Source organism: Xyrauchen texanus, chromosome 20 (assembly GCF_025860055.1).
Source record: "Xyrauchen texanus isolate HMW12.3.18 chromosome 20, RBS_HiC_50CHRs, whole genome shotgun sequence".
NCBI classification, from domain to species: domain Eukaryota; kingdom Metazoa; phylum Chordata; class Actinopteri; order Cypriniformes; family Catostomidae; genus Xyrauchen; species Xyrauchen texanus.
Window position 1 is genome coordinate 13,857,332 of NC_068295.1, and position 22,276 is coordinate 13,879,607.

Here is a 22,276-nt window from a genome sequence, read left to right on the forward strand (position 1 = left end):
CTGAGATGAGAGCGGGAGAAAGAGAGAGAGTGAAAGGGGATGAAGAGAGGACGAGCTTCTAACTCCGCCCCCAGATGACATCACCACTGTGTTGAGGCAGAGTTGGACGGAGATGCATCCTCACACTTGTAGTGAGCTCCAGTCAGCAGACCAGCCCTGCCGTTTCTTCTATCTTGTCTCTCTCTCTCTCTGAGCCAAATGAGTATGTGTGTGTGTGTGTGTGTGTGTATATATGTGTGTGGAAATAAAAACACACCCTGCTACCATTGCTGCTACTGAGCCTTTCTGACATTGGGCTCTTTTTTGGGGATTGAAACCATCTTCCAACATATTGGATTTATCCTGCGGAGTGACTTTTTTCATTGAGGATATTATTTTTTGATTTTACATTTTTGAAGTATTGCTTTGGCAGGTAAGTGTGTTTTGATCTGGGCTGTTTTTTTTTAACCCCTACCTTTTCTGTTTCATCACCTTGAGGTGATCAAATACCATCAAATCATGCATATAGAGCAATATTTTAGTTACATAGGGAAAGCATCCATTCAAAGTCACTCGCAGAGATTGAAGTTGTAACCTTTGCTTCTAAACTTTTCGATTTCTAGTCATTTGCTTGCACTGTCAGTTTTTATACTTCACTAAAGCAGCTTTGCGGTGGGAAAAGGGGGTTTATTGCATTTTATTTCGACTATAGACATAGCCTACCCATGGGGATTTGACGGGAATGTAATAGCAATTTGAACTCACACAAGTACAGTGGCGATGAAATCCAATAGCACATAATATAAGAGCCCTTCATTTGTAATTTAGGAATCGATGCGCATCTCCAAAACATTTTGATGTGCCGTTGCGTGCAGAATAAACGCACTACAGGCGCACAACTTCCATTTTATCCTCCTCCGCATCATTATTGTGCTCTACAATTCTGTCAGAATGATTAAAAACTACCAGGAATTATCTATAAAATAACAGCTCTGTTTTGGGGGAGAAAACGCAATGCAGATTACATTTTTTTTTTACGGCGTGGAGTCATCAAATACACGTAAACTTAATGTGTTTCGTCTTAAAACAGTCATGTTCTTATACGAGAAGAGTAGCACGAAGCAAACGAGCATATGTCGATAAAAAAACGGGGGGGGAAATATACTAAATAATTCCGAACCCGAAGCTTTGGAACCACGGTGAGCGAGTGATTGGAATGAAGAATGGGCAAATCGAGGGGATGCGGAGCCTGGCACCCACAGGGGCCATTCCGACCCAACGTGTTCTTACGCTAAAAAAAAAAAACAGACAAAAAAACGATTGCAACCGAACGCAGGTGTTAACAAATTTAAGTTATTTTTAATTTGACACTGAAAACAGCGAGACGCTGAAAACACATGCAGTCTAAGACGTCCGTCTAGCGCATTTCTACATCGAAAACAGGCGCAGATGGGCGCAAAAGTAAGTTCGGTGTGAACGGCCCCTCAAGTACATTGCGAGCGAGCGACACGACAAAACCCTGCAAAGTTATCTGAAGATAAGCCGTCATATCTGTTAAGCAGACAACTTAATACTGAAATAATAGTTTTGAGCAGATAAAAAGAAATAAAGGGACTGTTAGGTAATGATAACACTCCATGCCTTCAGACAGGGCTGATTAAATCAGTTTATAAGACTATTATAAAGTAGATTCACACTGATACACAACAGTACAAGAGATTCAAGTGGACATTTTGAATCCCTATTTGATCACACTTTTAAGATTAAGTTATTTCTCCCCAGCTTTGAGTTTCATATTGGCAAATACACTAAAAAGACAGAAGTGTGTATTCGTAGAGGTAGTTTTTTTAGCATAATAATGGCTGACAAACACAAACAGGCTGTTTTGACTATGTAAGGCGGTTGATCAAATTAACTAATCCATTGTTCTTTGTTGGACGTGTCAAAGCACTCTGTGGCGGCCTTTCCACTTGCATAAACAATTTGTATCAGTGCATTTCAAACACCCCACCTCCGAGCTTTAAAAGAAATGAAACATACCCCTAAGGCCAGTCACACTTTAGATACCAATAGGCAGGAATATAAAATAAGATGTCTGCATTTCAATACAAAAACATAAGCATCAATGCAGTAAACGTTTACTGGCAGCCAGGTCGGACAGCACTCTTTGTTTCCAGCTATGAATGCCTGAGGCTAAACCCAGTGGTCCATGGCATTCCCTCAGAGTCAACATGAAATGGTCATGTCTCTCAGGCCTTTCGAAGAAAAAAAAAACCGTCTGTCACCCTTTTGTGCCGAGGACAAAAAAAATCATCTAGTAGAATTCTCCACTCATGTTGGCAGACAACCTCTGACCTCAGTGAGGCCGTTCATTAAAATGTACCTTCGAAAACTAGCCAAGATGTTCATTTTCTGAAATGCTCAAGAGACTGCTGCTAAAATATACCTTCCTAAACAATGATTATTACCTAACAAAAAAGTATAAGAAAGTGCAAACAGAAAAGTGCTATGAATTTTAGCTTTAATGTAGATACAATTGACCCCCTTTGAGGTGAACAAGTAAAATGCAGTGCTGTAAATCAAACCAAGTCTTTTTGCCCTTGTCCAGCAACTGCTGCCCCTTGTTCCCTGGCAGGGGGTACAAATGTGGTAATTAAAGCGCTAGCTCAGCCTCAAAGTGTGTGTGTGTATCTGCCATGCTCAGGCCTGATACAGCAGCACCTACCACCCCCAAGTGGGGAAAAACAGTGCAGCTGCCGCAGAACACTCTCTTTTCAGTGCAGTACAAAAGAAAGAGACCCCATGTCTCCCCTAGAATCCACTCTTGCTCTCTGAACGCCAGCCAGAGATAAACCTGCAAATCATCTGGCCTAAAACAGCACACAGTGGGGAACAACTAACACAATAGCCTGCTCTTAAATTAATGCTTAAACCATGTCTAAACTGTCATTCTCTTTCCAAATATGTTTCATCTCTCAGTTCGCTAGGCTTCCAGGCTTGATCTGCCTTTAGGTTCATAGACATAAGATACAACATGACAAAGAGAGGCATTTAGTTCCAATCCTGCCTGGGGTACAAACTCTTTTATCCTATGAAAATGACAGATCTGTTTTTCATAATCATAGCCCAGGACCTACCAATAAAGACTGAAGTGCAAATGTAATTTCATTCTAAATGCCTTCTTTCATGCATGGCAACTGATGAAACGTGACTGCATTTTTGGGAACTAATAGAAAACATCTCAGGCATTAACTAATTTCCCCAAATGCAAAAGCATAAAGCAATACAATTATCATTAACTGATAATCATGTAAAATGTATATGTTTATTTTATATATATATATATATATATATATATATATATATATATATATATATATATATAAATGTCTGTGTGTGTGTGTATATATGCATATAGAATTATTCCAGACTCATATAATCTTGATAGCCTTAAGGAAGATCTTGATCCAGCAATAATATTATCTTCATATGAAATCAAATCTTTGTGCTGCTTTTAGAAATAAATATTTTCTGTAACTCTTTAAAACTAATATTTTTACTTCACTTCTTGTTGCATAATCACATTCAGAAAGCATTTAGAAACAGGGACTTTTTTTCCATCTGCATTTTTTAATCTTATTTCACAACCATTGTGTTCGAAACGCAAGAGACTAAATGAGCAAATGTAGCTGTGGCTACGGTAGCTTTTTAAACAGGATGCTCGATTAAACATCACTAGTGGAGAGCAATGGAGCAGAAGCAGGCCCAGGCCATTAAAACAATCTCCTATTGGGAAACACGGCCTATTAGAATGATAACGAGAGGTGTCCGTCACTTCACATTCCTTGACCATGAGCAGAGGGGATGGAAGGTTTAACCAAATGTGAAAAAGCTAATAATTCTCAGTGAAAGGAGTTCAGTAAAGCAGAAGAGTGAAGGCCAGGGCCCTTATGCTTGCTTTGTAGCGAACGATAAAGCATCGCCACTTCAGTGAAATCCGAGTAGCCGAGGGACACAAAAACAAAATAATGCAGTTAATCATGCAGCCAGATCATGGCTTGCATGATCATTGAGACGCAGACCTGGCATATAATGTTGATGCCCTGTCTTTTTCTCTCCCTCCTTTTTTTTTTTTTGACCTTTATGGCCATAACAGTCTATCGGCCAGCATACATTTCCCTATTATCAAGGTCTCCAGACTATGATCTTATGAAATACACAGCTACCTGTGATTGAACCCTGTAGAGGACACTTTGCACAAGGTATTCAATCTTAGTATAGAAACAAAACACACAAACAAAACACAAAAAAACAAAGGAGCTTGTTTAAGAAAATACTAAAAGCACCCTGTCAAACATCAGCTGTCCTTAAAACTAGGGTCACAGCTGCCGTTTCCAAACTCATGTTAATCTACTAATACAATACCAGGTGCTCAGAGCACTTAGGCTCAACAGAAGGATGGGGCGTATTATTAGACTGTGCTGGCGAGACCTGTAATCAAGTTACAGGGCCTTCAATTTCCTAACATCTTCTTGTCACTGGCTACTACTGTTAAATGTTTCAGAGCTGCCTGACATGCCCCCTTGTGTTTTACAGGAAGGTTACCATCAGCAGGTCACTGGAAGGGTTTTAGGCAAGGGCACAAACCGAGGCTGTCAATGTTAGGTTTGGAGGATAAAAATGTATGTTGTCACTCTGTCTAAGAGGGAAGTTGCACAGTGGGAAATTAGGGCACAGACGGTGCAGCACAGACAACTCCTTGGGGCCACTGGTGGTGACTTGCATGAGAATCCCGTTTGGAAATTTATGAGTGTGTGAGATGAGCTTGGCAATGTTCATCTGTCATGTGCATTTTTGAGCAGTGAGAGGGCGTTGCATTCAAGTACTGTTGGGCCAGCCGCAAGGAACCCTGCTGCCTGCTCAGCACCTCAGCAACAATAAGTTTAACTTTTAGAAAGCAACAACAGTGATTGCACCCTTCATATTTTTCCCTTCACCCTCTCCTTCCTGAGCATTTTCTACTTTAGCATGCCCCAGCTACTTTGATTTTTTTTTTGAAAGTGCAGCCCATTGGAGAACTTAGCGAGACGTGAGGGAGCAGTCTTTAGCTATTGTCACTTTTGCTTCTCTTATGCAATGGAATTATTTTCTCCTATCTCCATAGAGAGGATTGGGAGGGGTGTTAGGGATAGAGGCAGACAGCGCAATGAACACGGCTATCCTGGCAGCACAGGTTTACGGCAAGAAAAAAGAAAGGTTTTTATAAAAATCCACAACATCCTCTAATCCAGGTTTCACAAAGAGTGTCCACTATCAAAAGACTATCAAAAAGCTGTGGGGCTTTTCTCTGTGGTCATTTATCCAGAGGCAAAGAAATCCCCTGATATATAGAGACCCAATAAGCTTAAGGGACTTTCAAATTCCTGTTTCAACCATATAGCCCCTCTCACTTTTTCTATCTTCCATCTGATAATGGTCACGAATGCAGTGGTCCAATCTGCAGAGAATTTGTGGTGTACCTTTATATAAGGTACAAACATGCCACATCTTGTCAAAATAGAAAAAGTACAACTGAAATTGCAACCTTATTGTTATAGCCTAAACTACATTTTCACCAAAATAGAAGAGCCATTCGTTTATATCAACTAGTGTTCTGTTGATGGCAGCATGAATCTGCTCTGTTTTGAAGGACAGTGGCCAATTGCAGCTGGCTGCATCGTTGTCTAACTCAATCTTAGCCTTGGCACGATCATCTCAGTATTAAATAAATGCTGCCTAGATAGCATATTACGCATAGTCAATAACTAATCCTAAACAAGGCCACATACCAGGCTCACCTTTTTTCAGCATCAATGACATATTCAGTTATGACCTGCTTTCCATAATACAGAATTTGATCTTATTGGCTCTTCTTTTTCCCCCTCTCTGCCAGTAGGAAGTTAAGCATGTGAGAAGAAGTGGGCGTCAAGCACGGGTTTTGTGAAACAAGAGCCAGGGAGGCGGAGTGCTATTGCAGCACTGAAGATTCTGCTTCCAAGCCACTAGGCTGGATACGTTATTCATGCTCGGGCCAGGATTGAGACTACAGGATCCCAGGCTGACTACAGGGCCGGACTTCAGAACCGAACCGCCCTGGATTTGAGCCCACAGTACTGCAGGCAGACAGGGCTCAGTCTGATTTGTGGTCTTAATGCCATGCCCGGTCTGCCCCGGGAAATATGGGAGCAGTTAAATTCTAAAAGAGGACTCTGCGTTAAAATCAAAAGGGCATAACTAGGCATTGCAACTTAAAGTGCAACAAAAAAAGGATTTTGCATGTAGGCATCTTGCTTTTTTCTGTTCTTTTTGGGGTTAAATAATGCACTGAATCGCATGCCTACACAGGAGACAACTGCCCAAGGTCTGTCTGAAAGCAGAGGGGCTTTCTTTACAGGTTTATCTACCATGGCAAAGCCTTTGATTGCATGAACTGTGGACACTGCAATACAAGACAGGAGGTCAGCGGTACAAACGAGGATCAGTTCAGCAAATACCAGTTTGGTCAGGATATAAACAAAGAGAGCCCTATGACAAGACGGACAAACATCTTCTGAAAGAAACGAAAGGGGAGCTTAAAACCCTATTGGATTTTGGGTGGCAGCAGAGGATTAACCGGCATTTCTAAATCAGGTATGACAAATATGGATGCTTGTGTCTTGTTGTGCTTATGTGCGTTTCATCTAATAATATATCTGCGGGATAGAGGTCATGAAAATAATGTTAAATTCAAGTAATAAATCACCATTTAGCTCATTTAAAAAAAAGAGGCAAATTTTTTCAGTAGCCTTTTTTTTCAGTAGAAAATGATCTACACACACTAAACAAAATCCCCCTGTAATATGGATATTGGCTAGATGAAGGTTGCCTTAATATTGTTTGTCATCTCCCATGGTGCCTCAGATCTAAACATTATTGTTTCAAGTTCTGCATTTTTTAACTGACTGAGCAGTTTGATGGCAGTGTTCATTTTTATAAAATGTAGACATGTCTTTACAACTAATCTAGTTTTGTCAGGAATAATTCATAACACTTCTTATTTCTTTTTAAGTAGCAATCTTACACACATTTGCAAACTAGGATTACCCTGATATAACCTACAGGAGACACTAATCCTTCAGAAAGGCAGGGCAAAATAGCAAGCTAATTATACAACAATCAAATCAACAAGGCCTGTTCTACCAGAACAGTGTTCAGCAATGAACAGCAGCCTTGAAATTCACTGGCTAACTGCAGAAATGTGTAAAACAACAAGAGCCTGCGATTACATTACACACAGCAAAAGATAAAGCCTCTCGCACACAGGCATTTCATTCAAGAAAAGCTTGTGTGTTTAAGGATTTGTTATCTGCATCCACGGCTGATTGGGAATATCCTTCCACTTCAATTAGACTTGCTTTTGAACCTCTCAGTTCTCCTTTTTTTCACTCTAATCCCTCTTCCTTTCTTTTCATTACTTTGTATTGTTTTGATATATCCTGGAAAAAAAATTCAATCACGATAAACACTCCAGGCATGTCTCGCTACTATAGTTTTTTCATTTGTTCATGTTCATGTTAATAGCCTCTTTTCATTAATTCAACAGCAGAAATATATAATTCTTTGTCTTAAATCAAATTATGTACTATGAAAAGGTGCTGCAGGCACCATACGTAATACAGCAATTATTTAGAGCAGGGCTTTGCCTTCTCGTCAGAATGCCTGAATTTGACAATCTTCATTTTTCTTTTAAGGGCTACAACTGAAAAGAAGACATTAGCAATGGCATGCAAATACAAGTCCATCTTTGCCCTTTTCATCAGAGTTGGGCTCCTGCTCGGCCTGGCCAATCCATTGGTGACCTCAGCCTCCTGCCCTTCACAGTGCCGGTGTGATGGGACTTTCATCTACTGTAATGACCGGGATTTGACTTCCATCCCCTCGGGCATCCCAGAGGATGCTACAGTACTTTTTCTCCAGAACAACCGCATCAAAAGTGCAGGTATCCCCACGGATCTGCGTCGGCTAAACAACGTTGAAAAGATCTACCTGTACTGCAACAACCTGGATGAGTTTCCCACCAACCTGCCACTGAATGTCAAGGAACTTCATTTGCAGGAGAACAATATCCGGATGATCACACATGCCTCCTTGGCACAAATTCCCTTTATTGAGGAATTACACCTTGATGACAATTCAGTGTCAGCAGTCAGCATCGAAGAGGGTGCTTTCAGGGACAGCAACCATTTGAGACTGCTGTTCCTGTCACGGAACCACCTCAGCACGATACCATCCGGTCTACCAATGACTATTGAGGAGCTTCGCTTTGACGATAACCGTATCTCATCTATCTCTGAAGCCTCTCTGCAGGATCTTATAAACCTGAAACGACTAGTTCTGGATGGTAACCTCCTGAACAACAGAGGCATTGGGGAGATGGCCTTAGTGAATTTAGTCAACCTGACCGAGCTTTCATTGGTACGGAACTCCCTTACGTCCCCACCTGCCAACCTGCCGGGCATGAGCCTGGAGAAGCTTAATCTTCAAGACAACCACATCAATCATGTGCCAGCAGGTGCCTTTGCTTTTTTGCGACAGCTGTACCGCTTAGATTTGTCAGGCAACAACTTGAGCAGCCTGCCAATGGGGGTATTTGAAGATCTGGATAACCTTACCCAGCTGCTTTTGCGCAACAACCCCTGGTACTGTAACTGCAGGATGAAGTGGGTACGAGACTGGCTGCGAACTCTTCCATCTAAAGTCAATGTACGTGGCTTTATGTGCCAGGGCCCTGATAAGGTCAAGGGGATGGCGATCAAGGATCTAACGACAGAGCTTTTTGGCTGCTCTGAAACAGAGTTTTCACCTACATTCGAGACCAGCACGGTTTCTAACACTATACCACCTTCTCGACCCCAATGGCCCACTTATGTAACTAAAAGACCTGTGGTTAAGGGCCCAGAACTGGGTAGAAACTATCGTAGCACAACACCGTCCAGTCGAAAGATCATCACGATAAGTGTCAAATCCAGTAGCGCTGAGACAGTGCACATTTCTTGGAGAGTATCTCAGCCTATGACGGCCCTGAGGCTTAGTTGGCTAAAGCTGGGTCACAGTCCTGCTTTTGGATCCATAACCGAGACTATTGTGCAAGGGGAGAGAACAGAGTACCTGCTCACAGCTCTAGAGCCTGAATCCTCATATCGGATATGCATGGTTCCCATGGAGACAAGCAACATTTACCTGTCAGACGAGACACCTGTTTGCATAGAAACAGAGACTGGCTCTCTCAAAGCGTACAATCCCACCACAACCTTGAACAGGGAGCAGGAGAAAGAGCCTTACAAAAATTCCAATCTGCCTTTAGCTGCTATTATCGGAGGGGCTGTGGCCCTTTTGGCCATCATCATGTTGGCCCTGGTGTGCTGGTATGTCCATAGGAATGGTTCCTTATTTTCCAGGAACTGCAATTACAACAAAGGTCGCAGGAGAAAAGATGATTATGCTGAAGCTGGGACAAAGAAGGACAACTCCATTTTGGAGATTAGAGAGACCTCTTTTCAAATGATACCCATAAATCACATGCCGGTGTCAAAGGAGGAGTTTGTGATACACACAATTTTTCCTCCCAATGGCTTATGCCCCTACAAGAGTCCACACAGTGACAACAGCATCAACAACAGAAGCTATAGAGACAGTGGAATACCAGATTCCGATTACTCTCATTCATGATAGTGTGCACGGATTACATAGACATTGTATTGTGATTGAGTGACTCAAAGACTGCTTGGTCTTTTGCAAAACACTGGATTGAAAAGACTGAGTAAGCATTGTCATGTACATTTGCCATATAATTTATATTTAAGGACAATTTAATAAAAGGAGAGAAGGTTCCAATTGCAGGCAATCACTGAGCCATCAGTGTATGCTGCCACAAACTGCAATTCTATATTTTAGAGATTTGTAGTAATTTGTACTGTACTTCCTTTACTTATGGTTTTAGACCAATTAAAAAACGTTGTGCTCTACTGAGATATGAGGACTTGTCAACTGTGAAAGTGGGTTTTCATTGCTGTGTTGAACAATCAGATTTTAGAAAACCATGTAGTATAAGCACAGGTCAAATTATGTTGCTGTCAGTGGAATAAAAAACTACAAAAATGACTGCAGAAATATGGGCATAGTTGATCAAAGGAATGAAAGACAAAAGTGTTTAATTATGTGTAGGGTGGCCACACACTTACTGTGGTATCACAGAAACCTTTGGGTATTGTTACGAATCCTGATTGCCCATTTTAGAATGTCGACAGGCTTTACATCTCTGCAGTTTTTTTTAAGGAATGAGATGTCTATTGCTTCCTCTCTGGCCTGGAGAGGCAGCAACACAGCACAGAATCCTAAATCCTGTGCCTCAGCAAGACGGTTCTGCCCCAGCACATAGCAAACGAAGCACACAGATCAAATGAAAAGTAACTTTTCAGTCAAATCAGTGTGTACGGGTTAAACACAGGATAAAACTCTATATCGCCCATTCAAGTGTGCAAGTGGAAATAACATTAACCGTATCCCTCAGTAAAGTTAACCACTTGTCATTGTAAACGTTGCCCTCCAAAATGAACATATTCTGGGCAGAAATATATATGGCAAGAAACACATTTGGGCTCTTTTTTATTTGGAATATAAAGTGTCAACTATTTTTTTTGTTCATGTAATTCTTATTTGTATTTTTTTCCTAATTCAAGCCACTTTTAAGTTACCACAGTTGAAAGTTAATTGTTCTTTACAATTGAAGACCAAAGTGCATTGTATGCCCTTTGGCTAGTCTTGTATGTGCCTTGATCCAATGCTTATTGTATTTAGCTTTTTCAAAAAAGTAAATCAGTGACTTAACTTTTTTCATACACACTTTAATATGATAGGATACTGGTCATATTGCAAAATAAAAGTGGTTAAAACCCAACTCGTGGTCTCTTTTCCCCAACAGAATGCTTTCAGTTTATTTTTCATCTCTCTAAGCTTTGCATAGACTATTCTCACAATCTTCATCTGAAGCGTGAAGAGGCTTCTTCATAGTGCAGCATCCGCTTGGGGCTGCAAGTGCTCTTTTGTGTGGTTAAGCCATGTATGACTTATATGATTGGCCCAAGTGGGAAATATCAGCGAGTATGGCACAGAAGCTAAATGAGGCCGTTGGAGAGATGCTGTGCTGGATTTGATGTATCCAGCAGCCACAGGGGGAGAAAACGTATTCAATGACTATAAAGCATTAGGAGGATGTCACTGGCTGCTGGGGCAGTCCGCTTCCACAATGACTTAGGCAGAAATCACACAGGTGGATGTAGGTACCTAGCACACTGCCAAAGTCCCTTTAAGGCAGGTACAGCTTCTATCTAATCGAATGAGGAAAGACAGAATTCTCCAAAACTTTTGATTAAGACTGTTCAAATAACAGATTATGTTCAGCAATAAAATCTGACAACACCTGTTCTATAAATTGTGCATCTTTACCTCAAAACACACAAAATACACTTTTTTTTTTTTTTTAATACTTATTCAGATAATATTCATGCACGTTTTCAAGTAAATAATCAAAATTCTATCAAAAAGGTGACTGGCTCTTTTAACACAAAAGGCAGTTCAGATGCTATATTTATTGTTATGATTTTTCCCATTCATATGTAGTTTATGAGTAGGTTGTCTGATACACATAGACACAACATTTTTGTGGGCCACGAGTGAGCAAACATGCTGAGGCACAGATGCACACACGTAGGTGCACACGCCCCAAGCTTTAATTACAGTTCACGGTGCCTTTAAAAGAAACAAGTAAGATCCAAACCTTAAGTATACTTAAACCTACCCATGTTCTAAAAATACACATCAGCTTGAATTTAAAGTGAACACCCCTGTGAGTGCATGGTTAAGCATGGGTCCACATATATGAATATTGTTGATGTTTCACAACTTGCCCTATCATTTGTTTAAGTGGTTTCCTGACTGAAGTTATTAGCAAGTTTCAAATGCTGAATGATGGCCTTTGCTAAGTTTTATTTGTGTCACTTCCTTGTAAATCAGCCTCTTTTTTTTCCCCCTTTTGTTTTTCAAATAATCATTTAACAATTTATTTTAAATTTACATTTGTCTCATGGTTGCTTTTATACTTTTGATTGTAAATCTGAAAAGAATGTAAAATTCAGACAAAGAATGTAAATTTATATGAAAACCATGACATTCAAAATTGAATTTAGAACCATATTAATTGCTGGATATCAAATCCATTGTGTTTAATATGCTCAGAAATGAGAGTTTTATTACTCCAGAGTTTCCACAGTCATGAAAAACATGGAAATATCAGGGATGGCCTTATCCAGGCCTGAAAAAGTAATGGAAATATATTTTCAATGTTCTAATTTCCATAATTAATATACATTATTTGTATTTTATGTTATGAATGTTAATATTGCTCGTGTAAACTTGAACTTTTTCAATAGTGATGTTTGATTTGAGAGCAATGAGCAAATCACATATGAATTAATTGGTCACAGCGGCATTATTTTTTTTTTTATCCATATTGAGATATCAAATACAACTGGAAAGGTCACTGAAATGTCAAGTAAATTAATTACCTAAAAGGTGTGGGAACCCTGTTACCACCTTTAAAGTGAGGATTGCCCTATAAAAAAAAATTATTTTATTTCTAAATCCAAGTGGTTGTTGTAATTTACAAATAAATCATGCTATTTGGAGATGAGATGTCAGTCAGACCTCAAGTTTTGAAGCAGCATCAAGCAGGAATGAGATCACAGCAGTTTAAATTATCAAAGCACACAGCTGTGTGAGTTTGCAGAATTCATTTATGTTACTTTCTGTATGCAGTAAATTAATCTCCAGTTTCCTAAAACCATCAGAATTGTCAGTGCTTGAGCTACAAGCAAAATGGTTTGAAATATTAATATCTTGTGCTGTATGGCATTGGTTCTCAACTTTTTTGACTCCAAGACCCCCCACTATCCAAGACCATTTTTGAAGGCCCCCTCGCCCGAAAGTAGACGTGTATGACTATGAAAAAGTCTGATTATAATTTGTGGGCATACATAGTATTTGAATTAAGTTGTATTATTTTAATTATTTTAATATGGAAGTGTGCTGAGGCCCCCTAGTGAGTCGCGGCACTCAGTTGAGAACAACTGCTGTACGGTGAAAGCAAATAATTTGGAGGATAGTGCAAACAGCTTGTATTTTCCAGTTAGAATGATCTATTCCGAACATTAATCTTAAGTAACAGGGGAGGGGGAGTTGGGTGCCTGCTACTGGGATGACCCTTTTAATACAATGACCTAACCTCTGGCGTGTTTGTCAGCACATTGTTGGATTTAACAGATGACCTCACCCGCTCTCTGAGAATATCATTGATCAGGTCTGATGTCAGGGAGGCCTGTGCACACTTGATATTCTACCTTGCCTAGGGCACTTCACTTGAGATACAAGGACAAAACTCCCTCAAAACTAACCTTAAACCATGGAGGAGTTTGTGGGTCAACACATCACAATAAGGTATCGAAAATATCACGCAAAGTACAGCAAGAAACTGGATGCTGCTTGGTCATCTCACTGGCAGTGATTGAGGTTGAGAGAAAGCCATGACTGATCAGAGGACAGATAAAGGCAGGTGAAACAAGGGTCACAAATTTGTCATTTGTCATCTATTCAGACTTTTGACCCCTTTTTAAAGTAATTAGAGGACATTTTTCATCTAACTGGACTTTTGACCTATTCTTAAACAATTGGTAGACATTTTTCATCTTTTTGGATGTTGACCCCTCTATTAAGCAATTGGTATACAATTTTCATCTTTTTAAATTTATGATCTCTTTATATAAGCAAAGAAACATCAAGGTCAGGTCAGGCATTGTCATCACAGACAATGATAGACGTCCTGCACTTTAAAGGAACAAATAGCCTAGTCTGTAAAATAATGCAGCAGTTTTATTTCTTGCATCATAAAATGTTTATAAGAGCAACGAAAAATGTAATGAGATTGATGCTTTTGACCAGAAAGGCAATTACTGGGAAATGCAGAAGCCACATGTCATTCAATTATTTTTAGAGTTTAATTTACCAAAAGAGACATAAGGGAGCTGACTTTAAAAGCACCGTCTTATTCTGATCTAATTTTTTTCACCTTGCAGGGAGATGTAGTCATCAACTCCTTGCATATCTATTCCCAAGTGCGTGATGTGTTTGCTCCCATTCTGCCTGGCCTCGCGTTTGCCGCAATGCCCTTTCCCACAGCTCAGCTCAAAGCTCCAATAGAAAATAGCAAAACTCCTCTTAATGAGCCATTTGCTTTCTCTTCTCCTTATGCACCTCGTATTCGGTCCAAGACATCGTGCACATCAAAGCTTAGCTCCCTTGCTGTGTGTCTTCGAGATGCAGAGTAGGAAGGGAGGTCAAAATGTCAGCACTGGGCGCAAACAAGGCCTCCCAACAAGCCTGGACTACGGCCAAAAGTGTGTTTATGAATCAAATCAGCAAATATGAGAGTCTAAAGTAAGAATAATACCTAGCACATACAAAACTGTGTGTTCCTGTATGGTTTATGTCAAAGTTTGATTGGTTTGTTGAGGTAAGGGGAGTTTTTTTTTTTAAAGATCCCTTAGTCAACTAACACGTTCAGGGTTTACATCAGTTCATACTCTTCTTTTTCGTTTTTTTTTTTTTAATGGATACGTTCCCTTTCCTGTAAGCGGTCGTTGAGATGCTGAAACCACAACATAAGTTATGCATGTCTTGAAGAGACAGCTGCGGTCTGGGCGTGAAGCCATGGCCACATGTGCTCTGCTGTCACCACGGTCATGTGGTAAAAAAATACAATGCAATGTCAAAAGCAAATATTTGAAGAAACAGACAGAAGAAACAGACAGAAGTTAGTGCTCAAAAATGAAGGAAAACCATAACTAATGTATTATATATATCAAATATATTATACATTAGTTTTATATAATGGCCAACTCCCTAAGATGTTAAATAAATAAGGAAGAACCCTGGGAAGAACCAAGACTCCTTGGGTTGCACATATTTAGACACATTTATACAAAGTATAAATATAATGGCCCAAAAAAGCATTTAGACACCTTTTCACACTTGAAAAGTAGGGATGCTCCGATCAGGATCTTTACAGTCGATAACAATCACCGTTCTTCTTGTCACTAGTTCGGCCAATACAGATTCTGATACTGATCATTTCACCTTTTATTGGGATCTCTGTGAAAACTGGCTATATGCAAGCTTTCTGCACACCGTCACTATTAATTACATTTTCCTCTTACTAGTAATATCACTTTGCCTGGTTTTTGTTAGCAAAACGGTTTATAAAGTTTAAAGTCTTATTAAAAAGTATTTTGCGACATGAGCAATTGGTTTAGGCGATCGGCCAAATTCCGATCACCAATCGAGTCATAGGACGCGAATATCGGCTGATAACTATCGGTGGCAGATAGATCAGAGCATCCCTATTAAAAAGTCTCAATGTCATTGCTGTAGATACAAAATATCAAACCTACTTTGTCTTCGTTTTAAATAATATACACTGTATCTATGGTTTTATCATTTGAAACCTAGCTAATATATATATATATATATCCTTTGTATGAAAAGTGTGCTTGTGTTACTTTTCTTTAAATAAATTTAAAGATTTAAAAATTAAAAATTTGGGTTTGTTAATTTGTTATCTAATGCAAAGATATTCATGCATTAAGTGTGGCTTAAGTGTCCAAAGACTTTTTAACACTATTGTATGTCATTGCTGTCATTTGTTCTTTCACTCTATTTGCTTTTCTGCTCACACACATCATAACACACTCCATTTCTTTCTATAACACTACAGCTTTCACTGTCATTTTTTCTTTCTTTCACACCATTTATTTCTCCTGTCCTCACTGTACCTCTCAATCCTCTCTATTTCGATTCATTAATATCTCTCCATTTATTCTACAACTTAGGGAACCCAAGACACAGTTTTTCTCCTTGCTGTGACCGATGACCTGAAACTCTGAGGCCACAACAACTACAATCTCCCATCATCTTAATGAATCCAATGTTTTGCTTGACAGCACACAGTGTGCATACATCTATCTTCCCATAAAATCATCTGACATTAATACAAATTAACAGGAGCTCGTTTATTAGGGCTTCAAACACTTTGCTGGTGGAGCTGGTTGAATTGTTGAAAAAGGAAAATGACTTACAACTGTTGCACGGCAACTGATTCCAACGTCCAGCCTGCATTTGTTAATGTAATAACATGTGACAACTGATTCCTGCAGGCAAACATCGGCTTTGATAATTTGATGTAGAGCATCATATGTTTAGAGAACATCCATTTAATTGACTTTACTAGATGAGAGACATTAATTCATGTCATATATTAAGTGGCTTAAATTATCTTTTAAAAAGTGATATATCTTCTTGTGCCCTTTAGCAAATCTGTGTGGCCTGCTCTCCATGGCTCCATCGACCTTCAGGGGTATTTGTCCAGAATGTTCTTCTTGGGAATAATCATTTCATTCTATCAGAAAGGTCCTGTGCGGCACAATCATCCTTTAGCCCTCCATGATGGTGATGCTCCGAGGACCGCATTCTAGTTAGAATTCTCATTCATGCAAGGGCCAAGTTTTAAATGTCAATGGCGTATTTGCATGGTGGTAAGATATACGCTACTGACAGATGGTGAAGCCATGCTGTAATGCCAACTGGTTCATTTGTGCATGTTGGCGTTATGTATGCTGATTTGATGTAGCCTACTGATATGACATGGCCAACTGTAAGAGGGAGATGTTATTAGATTACCCCTACTCTGATGAGGCTCAGTTTAAATGTCACAGTGGAAGTATTTGAGTTGTGGAAAATAACAGGCAAGTGTTCTATGATGAAACGAAAAAAATGACACATGACTAGAAAGTCCAGCCACTGTCACATGAAGATTTTCTACAAAGGCCAAATTAAACAAGTTTCTCTTCTGATTTTCTAAGAAAACTGGCAAAAGAACAGCTGAAGGTCAAATTAGGCCATTGAGACTCAATCAGATCATTTTTGAAATGTGACGGTCATTATTCAGCATCAAAAGAAGATTGAGAACAACAGTAATTTGCAAAAACCTTCTGGAAACTGATTATAGACTTCTGCTGTTAGTTAGTCTGAGGGTTAAAAACATGCAACTTAGCTTGACTAGGAACCGAACTTGAGAAATAACTTAATTTTAAGACCATAAAAGAGACCTACTACACAACTTTCAGCCTCATTTAAAAAATGTACACTCAAGTTAAGTTTTGTTAAAAATATACACCTTTCAGTAAATCCCAGGGACTAAGAGCTGTGGCTATTGTCTAGCGGTCATTTTCTGCAACAGGGGGTCAGGTGAAGTGACTCACTGTACATATGAGTCATACCACTCAAGAAGTTCTTAAGAACACCTTTCAAAATTCTCCATTATGGAGCACTAAAAGCTTCAGTCATTACTAAATTAGGTGTTTAAAAAAAAATCAACAGCCTGTCCACGCACGAACCCATGTATCATAAACCTTTATTTCGGATTTCCATTGCCATCCTTAAAAACTTCATATAAGGGTGTTTCTTCAACTATGAGTACTTTTGGATTTTCGGCCTTGTGGACTTTCAGAAAAAAAAACATTTCTTACACGTTTCACACTCTTCTACCAACAATGTCCAAAAGAGGAAATCCATGCATCAATTGAGAAGTAATTTTTCTTAAACTTTTCCTCCAATGTTATTTCAAATTATGTTTAGTGTTTGATAGCATTCTGTGATGTAAATGATAAATATTTGGAAAAAATGAAAATATTTAGAATAATGTGGTTGAAATAATGCCACAACTGATTTTTTTTAATTAAACTTAATAATATATGTTTTATTTAATTTATTTTACATTTTATTTTACTTATATTATTTGAATGTTATTTTCTTTTTATAGTTTATAAATAATTTTCACACAATAATTAAATGATAATGACTAGTGCACCCTTTAATTAGATATCAAATACAGCAATATTTCTATGATAGGCATAACATTTAAGCTTGAATTAAAACAATAAACTCATTATGCATTTAAAAAGTAGCAAAAATAAACGACGAAGGCATGGTAAAAAAAAAAAATTCCCAAGTTTTGATGTGACACTCATATTCCTAGCAAAAAGGAAACAATTTAAATTTGTTTGTTTTTCTAAAAGCCCAGGCATAAGCTCTCATAGTAGAAAATCGCATAGATGAGGTGAAACCTGCCTCTAAGAAGAGTGCATTTAGAAACAAAACAGGGATTTGCCACGCTAACTCTATAAGGCCTGTGACAGTCTGACCTTCTGCAGAAACCATGAGACTTAAACCACCTCCCTATGGGCTCGTCTTACACAACACTTCAGTCGGCATCAATACACTTAGACCTAACCACAACACAGCCCTGTCTCTCTCTCTGTGGCCTCTGTCTCTCTCTGGGAGGATCTGGAAGGGGGCCTGGCTGCCTACACCGAGTCTTGGACAATCAGTGGTGTCAGCAGGCTCTAAATACTGGCTGTCACTATTCATCTGAACATCGACAGTGTCACTCTGACACCTCAAGGTCTTTGTATCACTGCATGTGTGCAAGGTGAGGAGTTTGCTAAAGGTTTGTGTTTAGAGAGTTACAGCATGTCAATCAGACATGACTTTGGTGAAAAGACAAACTGTTTATAAGAGCTATTTAGGCAAGTAATACAGCCTTATTGTTTTTTTATTTTAAATACAGTGACCCAAACAAGTATTTGGACAAATGTCACTGCAATAGAAAACAAAATATCTAACCAAGTTGCATCTGCAACTCAGATGAAAGTTTTCTCAGAATAAACTTGTGGACTAGTAGACCATAATGTCAATTGTAATCACATTATGCATGTGATTGTGTGTTTGTGCACTCCAGATCTAATGTTGCCACTTCTTGGGGCTGGAACTTTACCCATGAGGATTAATGTGTCTGTAAGCAGTGTGTGTGGCTGTCAATCTATTAGTCTAGTATCTGATAGGTTTGGTTCAGTGCTATTATACCATAGCAAGAAATGAAAGCAATTCTTATATATTTTTTTACGTAAACAAGGTAACAATGCATAAAAATTCTATCATTTTCAATGTCACAAATAAAAAAAAAAGAATAATACACACACACACACAAACAAACAAACAACCGCCATTCGCCACTAAGTGGCGGTGACGTCACCACGACGCTTGTGCCAGGCTATGTGCACGTTAAGGCCACGTGAAGTGTCGAACGCCCGCTGGCAGGAGGTCACGGGACAGATCCAACCGGTGACATGGGTCGAATGACTGAGATGACTGGTTGATGCACCACCTGTGCCCCCTACTGTGCCAACTTGCTGTGCTTTAGCCACCCTGCGCTCTGCTCGTTGTTGTGAGCATCGCTCCTCTGCCCTCCGTTGTTGTTGGAGGCGACTGCCTCCAACTGGCCAGCAGCATCCTTCACAAGCCTCCTCCAAAGAGGCCGATCTTGACACTGCTGGTACCAGTCGTCGGCAAGTCCACTCAGCTCCAGATCCTCCTGTACCACATCACTCCATCTCTTCTCCAGCCCGTGCCGCTCCGCTTAGCCCCTCTATCCGGCCAAACAACAACTGTTTAGGCATGCGGTGGCTGGGCATGCGGGCTACATGACCCAGCCAACGCAACCTTGCCTGCCGGAGGAGCTCACCGATGGGACTTTGTCCACATCTTTCAAAGACTTGTGAGCTCCTCACACAATCCAGCCTGGTTAAACCCAGGATGTATCTTAGGCAGGCCAGCCTAAATGTTTCTAGCCGGCGATGATGTTCCATTAGGGGGGTCCACGTTTCGCAAGCATAAAGAAGGGAGGGAACGACCGTGGCCGAGAATACTTGAAGCTTTGTGCGGAGCGACAAACCGGGTAGCTTCCACACAGCATTACGCAGCCGATGAAAAGATAATGCCGCTCGACTGATTCGAGTGAGACCTCTGCTGTCAAGCCGGAGCTGGTCATAAGCACACTTCCCAGGTATGGAAAACACTCCACTCTCTCCACAACTGCCCCATCACCAATTGGGAGCTGTGGGGGTGTAGTGTCCGTTGGTACATAATACCCAGGAAGGTGCTTAGTTTTGGTTGGGCTGATGGTCAGGCCCCATCTCTTAGTGGCAAGCTCCAGGTTCATCAGCAGCGCCTCCAACTCCTCCTCTAAGTGAGCAGCAATCACCAGATCATCAGCATACATAATGTGGTTGACCAATAGGGAGCCATCCCTTGACCGCACCCGGGCATCGATCAACCTCCCATTATATCTGTACCAGATGGAAATTCCTCCAGTACAGCCATCGAAGGCTTCACGAACCACATGGTCAAAATAGATATTAAATAATGTGGGGGCCAGAGCAATGCGGGTTGCTGAGGAGATGGAGTCTGCCTCAGTGTCCCACGATCACAAATCGCTCTTTAATTCTATCAAAAAAGTTACTTGCAGCGCCACACCTATTACCATCATTAGGGGAAAGAATGGTGATCCAATCTCCGACCCCCAGAAACAGGTTTACAGATTTGCTGAGCATTTCTGTGAGGTCCTGGGGGAGGGGAAGTCCCTGAGCCTGAAAAACATTGTGGGACAAAGTGGGGATGACCCTGCTGGGGCTGCGGTGCCACAAATATTGAAGGAAGAAGTCACTCCTTGTGGGTGGCTGGCTGAGGTACCATCTTTAGAGGAAGTACTGAGGGCGATCCGGAGCCTGAGGCCAGGAAAGGCACCGGGCAGAGATGATCTCCCCAGTGAAATGCTGAGGGAGGGTGGTGCTTGTGCACAGACTGCCCTACATGACATCATAACAACAGTCTGGACCACTGGGCGGGTTCCGCAGGATTGGAAGGATGCCCTGGTGGTCCCTCTCTTTAAAAAGGGGGACCGCTCAGATTGTAATAACTATAGGGGCATCTCACTCCTCAGTGTGCCAGGAAAGGTCCTGGCAAGGATTATTCAACAACAGGGGCGGTCTTGCACGGATGCCATATTCTCTGTCCGTCTGCTACAGCAGAGGTGTAGGGAATTCCAGCAAGACCTACATCTCTGCTTTATTGACCTGGTCAAGGCCTATGATACCATCAGTAGGCCTGGGCTCTGGGTTGTTCTTCGTGCTTTCGGAGTCCCAGACCCGCTGCTCGCGATCATTAAGGACCTTCATGATGGCGAGCGGGCCCGGGTAAAACTACGTGGTCGTGAGTCGGAGCCATTCCCTGTTCACCTTGGAGTGCGACAGGGATGTCCTCTGGCCCCCACTTTATTTACACACACACACACACACACACACACACACACACACACACACATACACACACACACACACACACACTACTGGTCAAAACTTTTGAAACACTTGACTGAAATGTTTCTCATGAGCTTAAAAATCTTTTGATCTGAAGGCGTATGCTTAAATGTTTGAAATTAGTTTTGTAGACAAAAATATAATTGTGCCACCATATTAATTTATTTCAATATAAAACTAAAATCTAATTAAAAAAAAGTTTTTGAAATTGATGACTTGGACAAAATAATAAAGAAAAGCAGCCAATAAGTGCCAAACATAGATGGGAACTACTTCAGTTCTGTTTAAAAAGCATCCCAGGGAGATACCTCAAGGAGTTGGTTGAGAAAATGTCAAGAGTACATTTCTGCAAATTCTAGGCAAAGAGTGACTACTTTGAAGATGCTAAAATATAACACAGTTTTTATTTATTTTGGATTTTGTTCAGTCATAACATAATTCCCATAGTTCCATTTATGTTATTCCATAGTTTTGATGACTTTACTATTATTCTAAAATCTAAAGAAAAACAAAATTATAATAAAAAATAAGTAAGTGTTTAAAACTTTTGACTGGTAGTGCGTGTGTATATACACACACACACACACACACACACACACACACACACACACACACACACACACACAATATATATATATATAAATCAAGCAAAGCTATTTCACTCCAATGATCCACAAGAAGAGTGTAAGGAAATAAGCCAGTCTAATCCACGCCTCTCAGCTGCTTAAGACCTTCCTGTGACTGCCTATCCCAAATGACAAGCCTCCGAGAGCCAGGACAGTCCCAAAATGGACCCACACTCTCACTTACACATGGCTTAAAGGGACAGCTGACCATTTACCATCCCATTGTTTTGGTACTTCCACCCATTTTTCAACACATACATCACTTAGAAGGCC

General features: G+C 40.3%; 2 protein-coding genes across 4 annotated transcripts in view; one reads left to right on the top strand and one right to left on the bottom strand.

The window, feature by feature from the left end:
- The window catches only part of macrod2 (mono-ADP ribosylhydrolase 2), a 785,092-nt gene that overhangs the window by 632,086 nt on the left and 130,730 nt on the right, over positions 1–22,276 (bottom strand). The gene's annotated exons all lie outside the window — the stretch shown is intronic.
- Positions 142–10,948, top strand: flrt3 (fibronectin leucine rich transmembrane 3). Of its 2 annotated transcripts, none has more exons than XM_052150990.1 (3): positions 142–412; positions 5,912–6,648; positions 7,749–10,948. In XM_052150990.1, the coding sequence occupies exon 3, from the start codon at positions 7,777–7,779 to the stop codon at positions 9,724–9,726; it is 1,950 nt and encodes a 649-aa protein (XP_052006950.1). In that variant the 5' UTR covers positions 142–412; positions 5,912–6,648; positions 7,749–7,776; the 3' UTR covers positions 9,727–10,948. The 2 variants fall into 2 exon arrangements, with proteins under 2 accessions (XP_052006950.1, XP_052006949.1); XM_052150989.1 differs by having other exon boundaries at positions 5,915–6,648.

Bases quoted from the DNA above. Each gene is read 5' to 3' on its own strand.
- flrt3 (XM_052150990.1), top strand. From the start codon at position 7,777: ATGGCATGCAAATACAAGTCCATCTTTGCCCTTTTCATCAGAGTTGGG.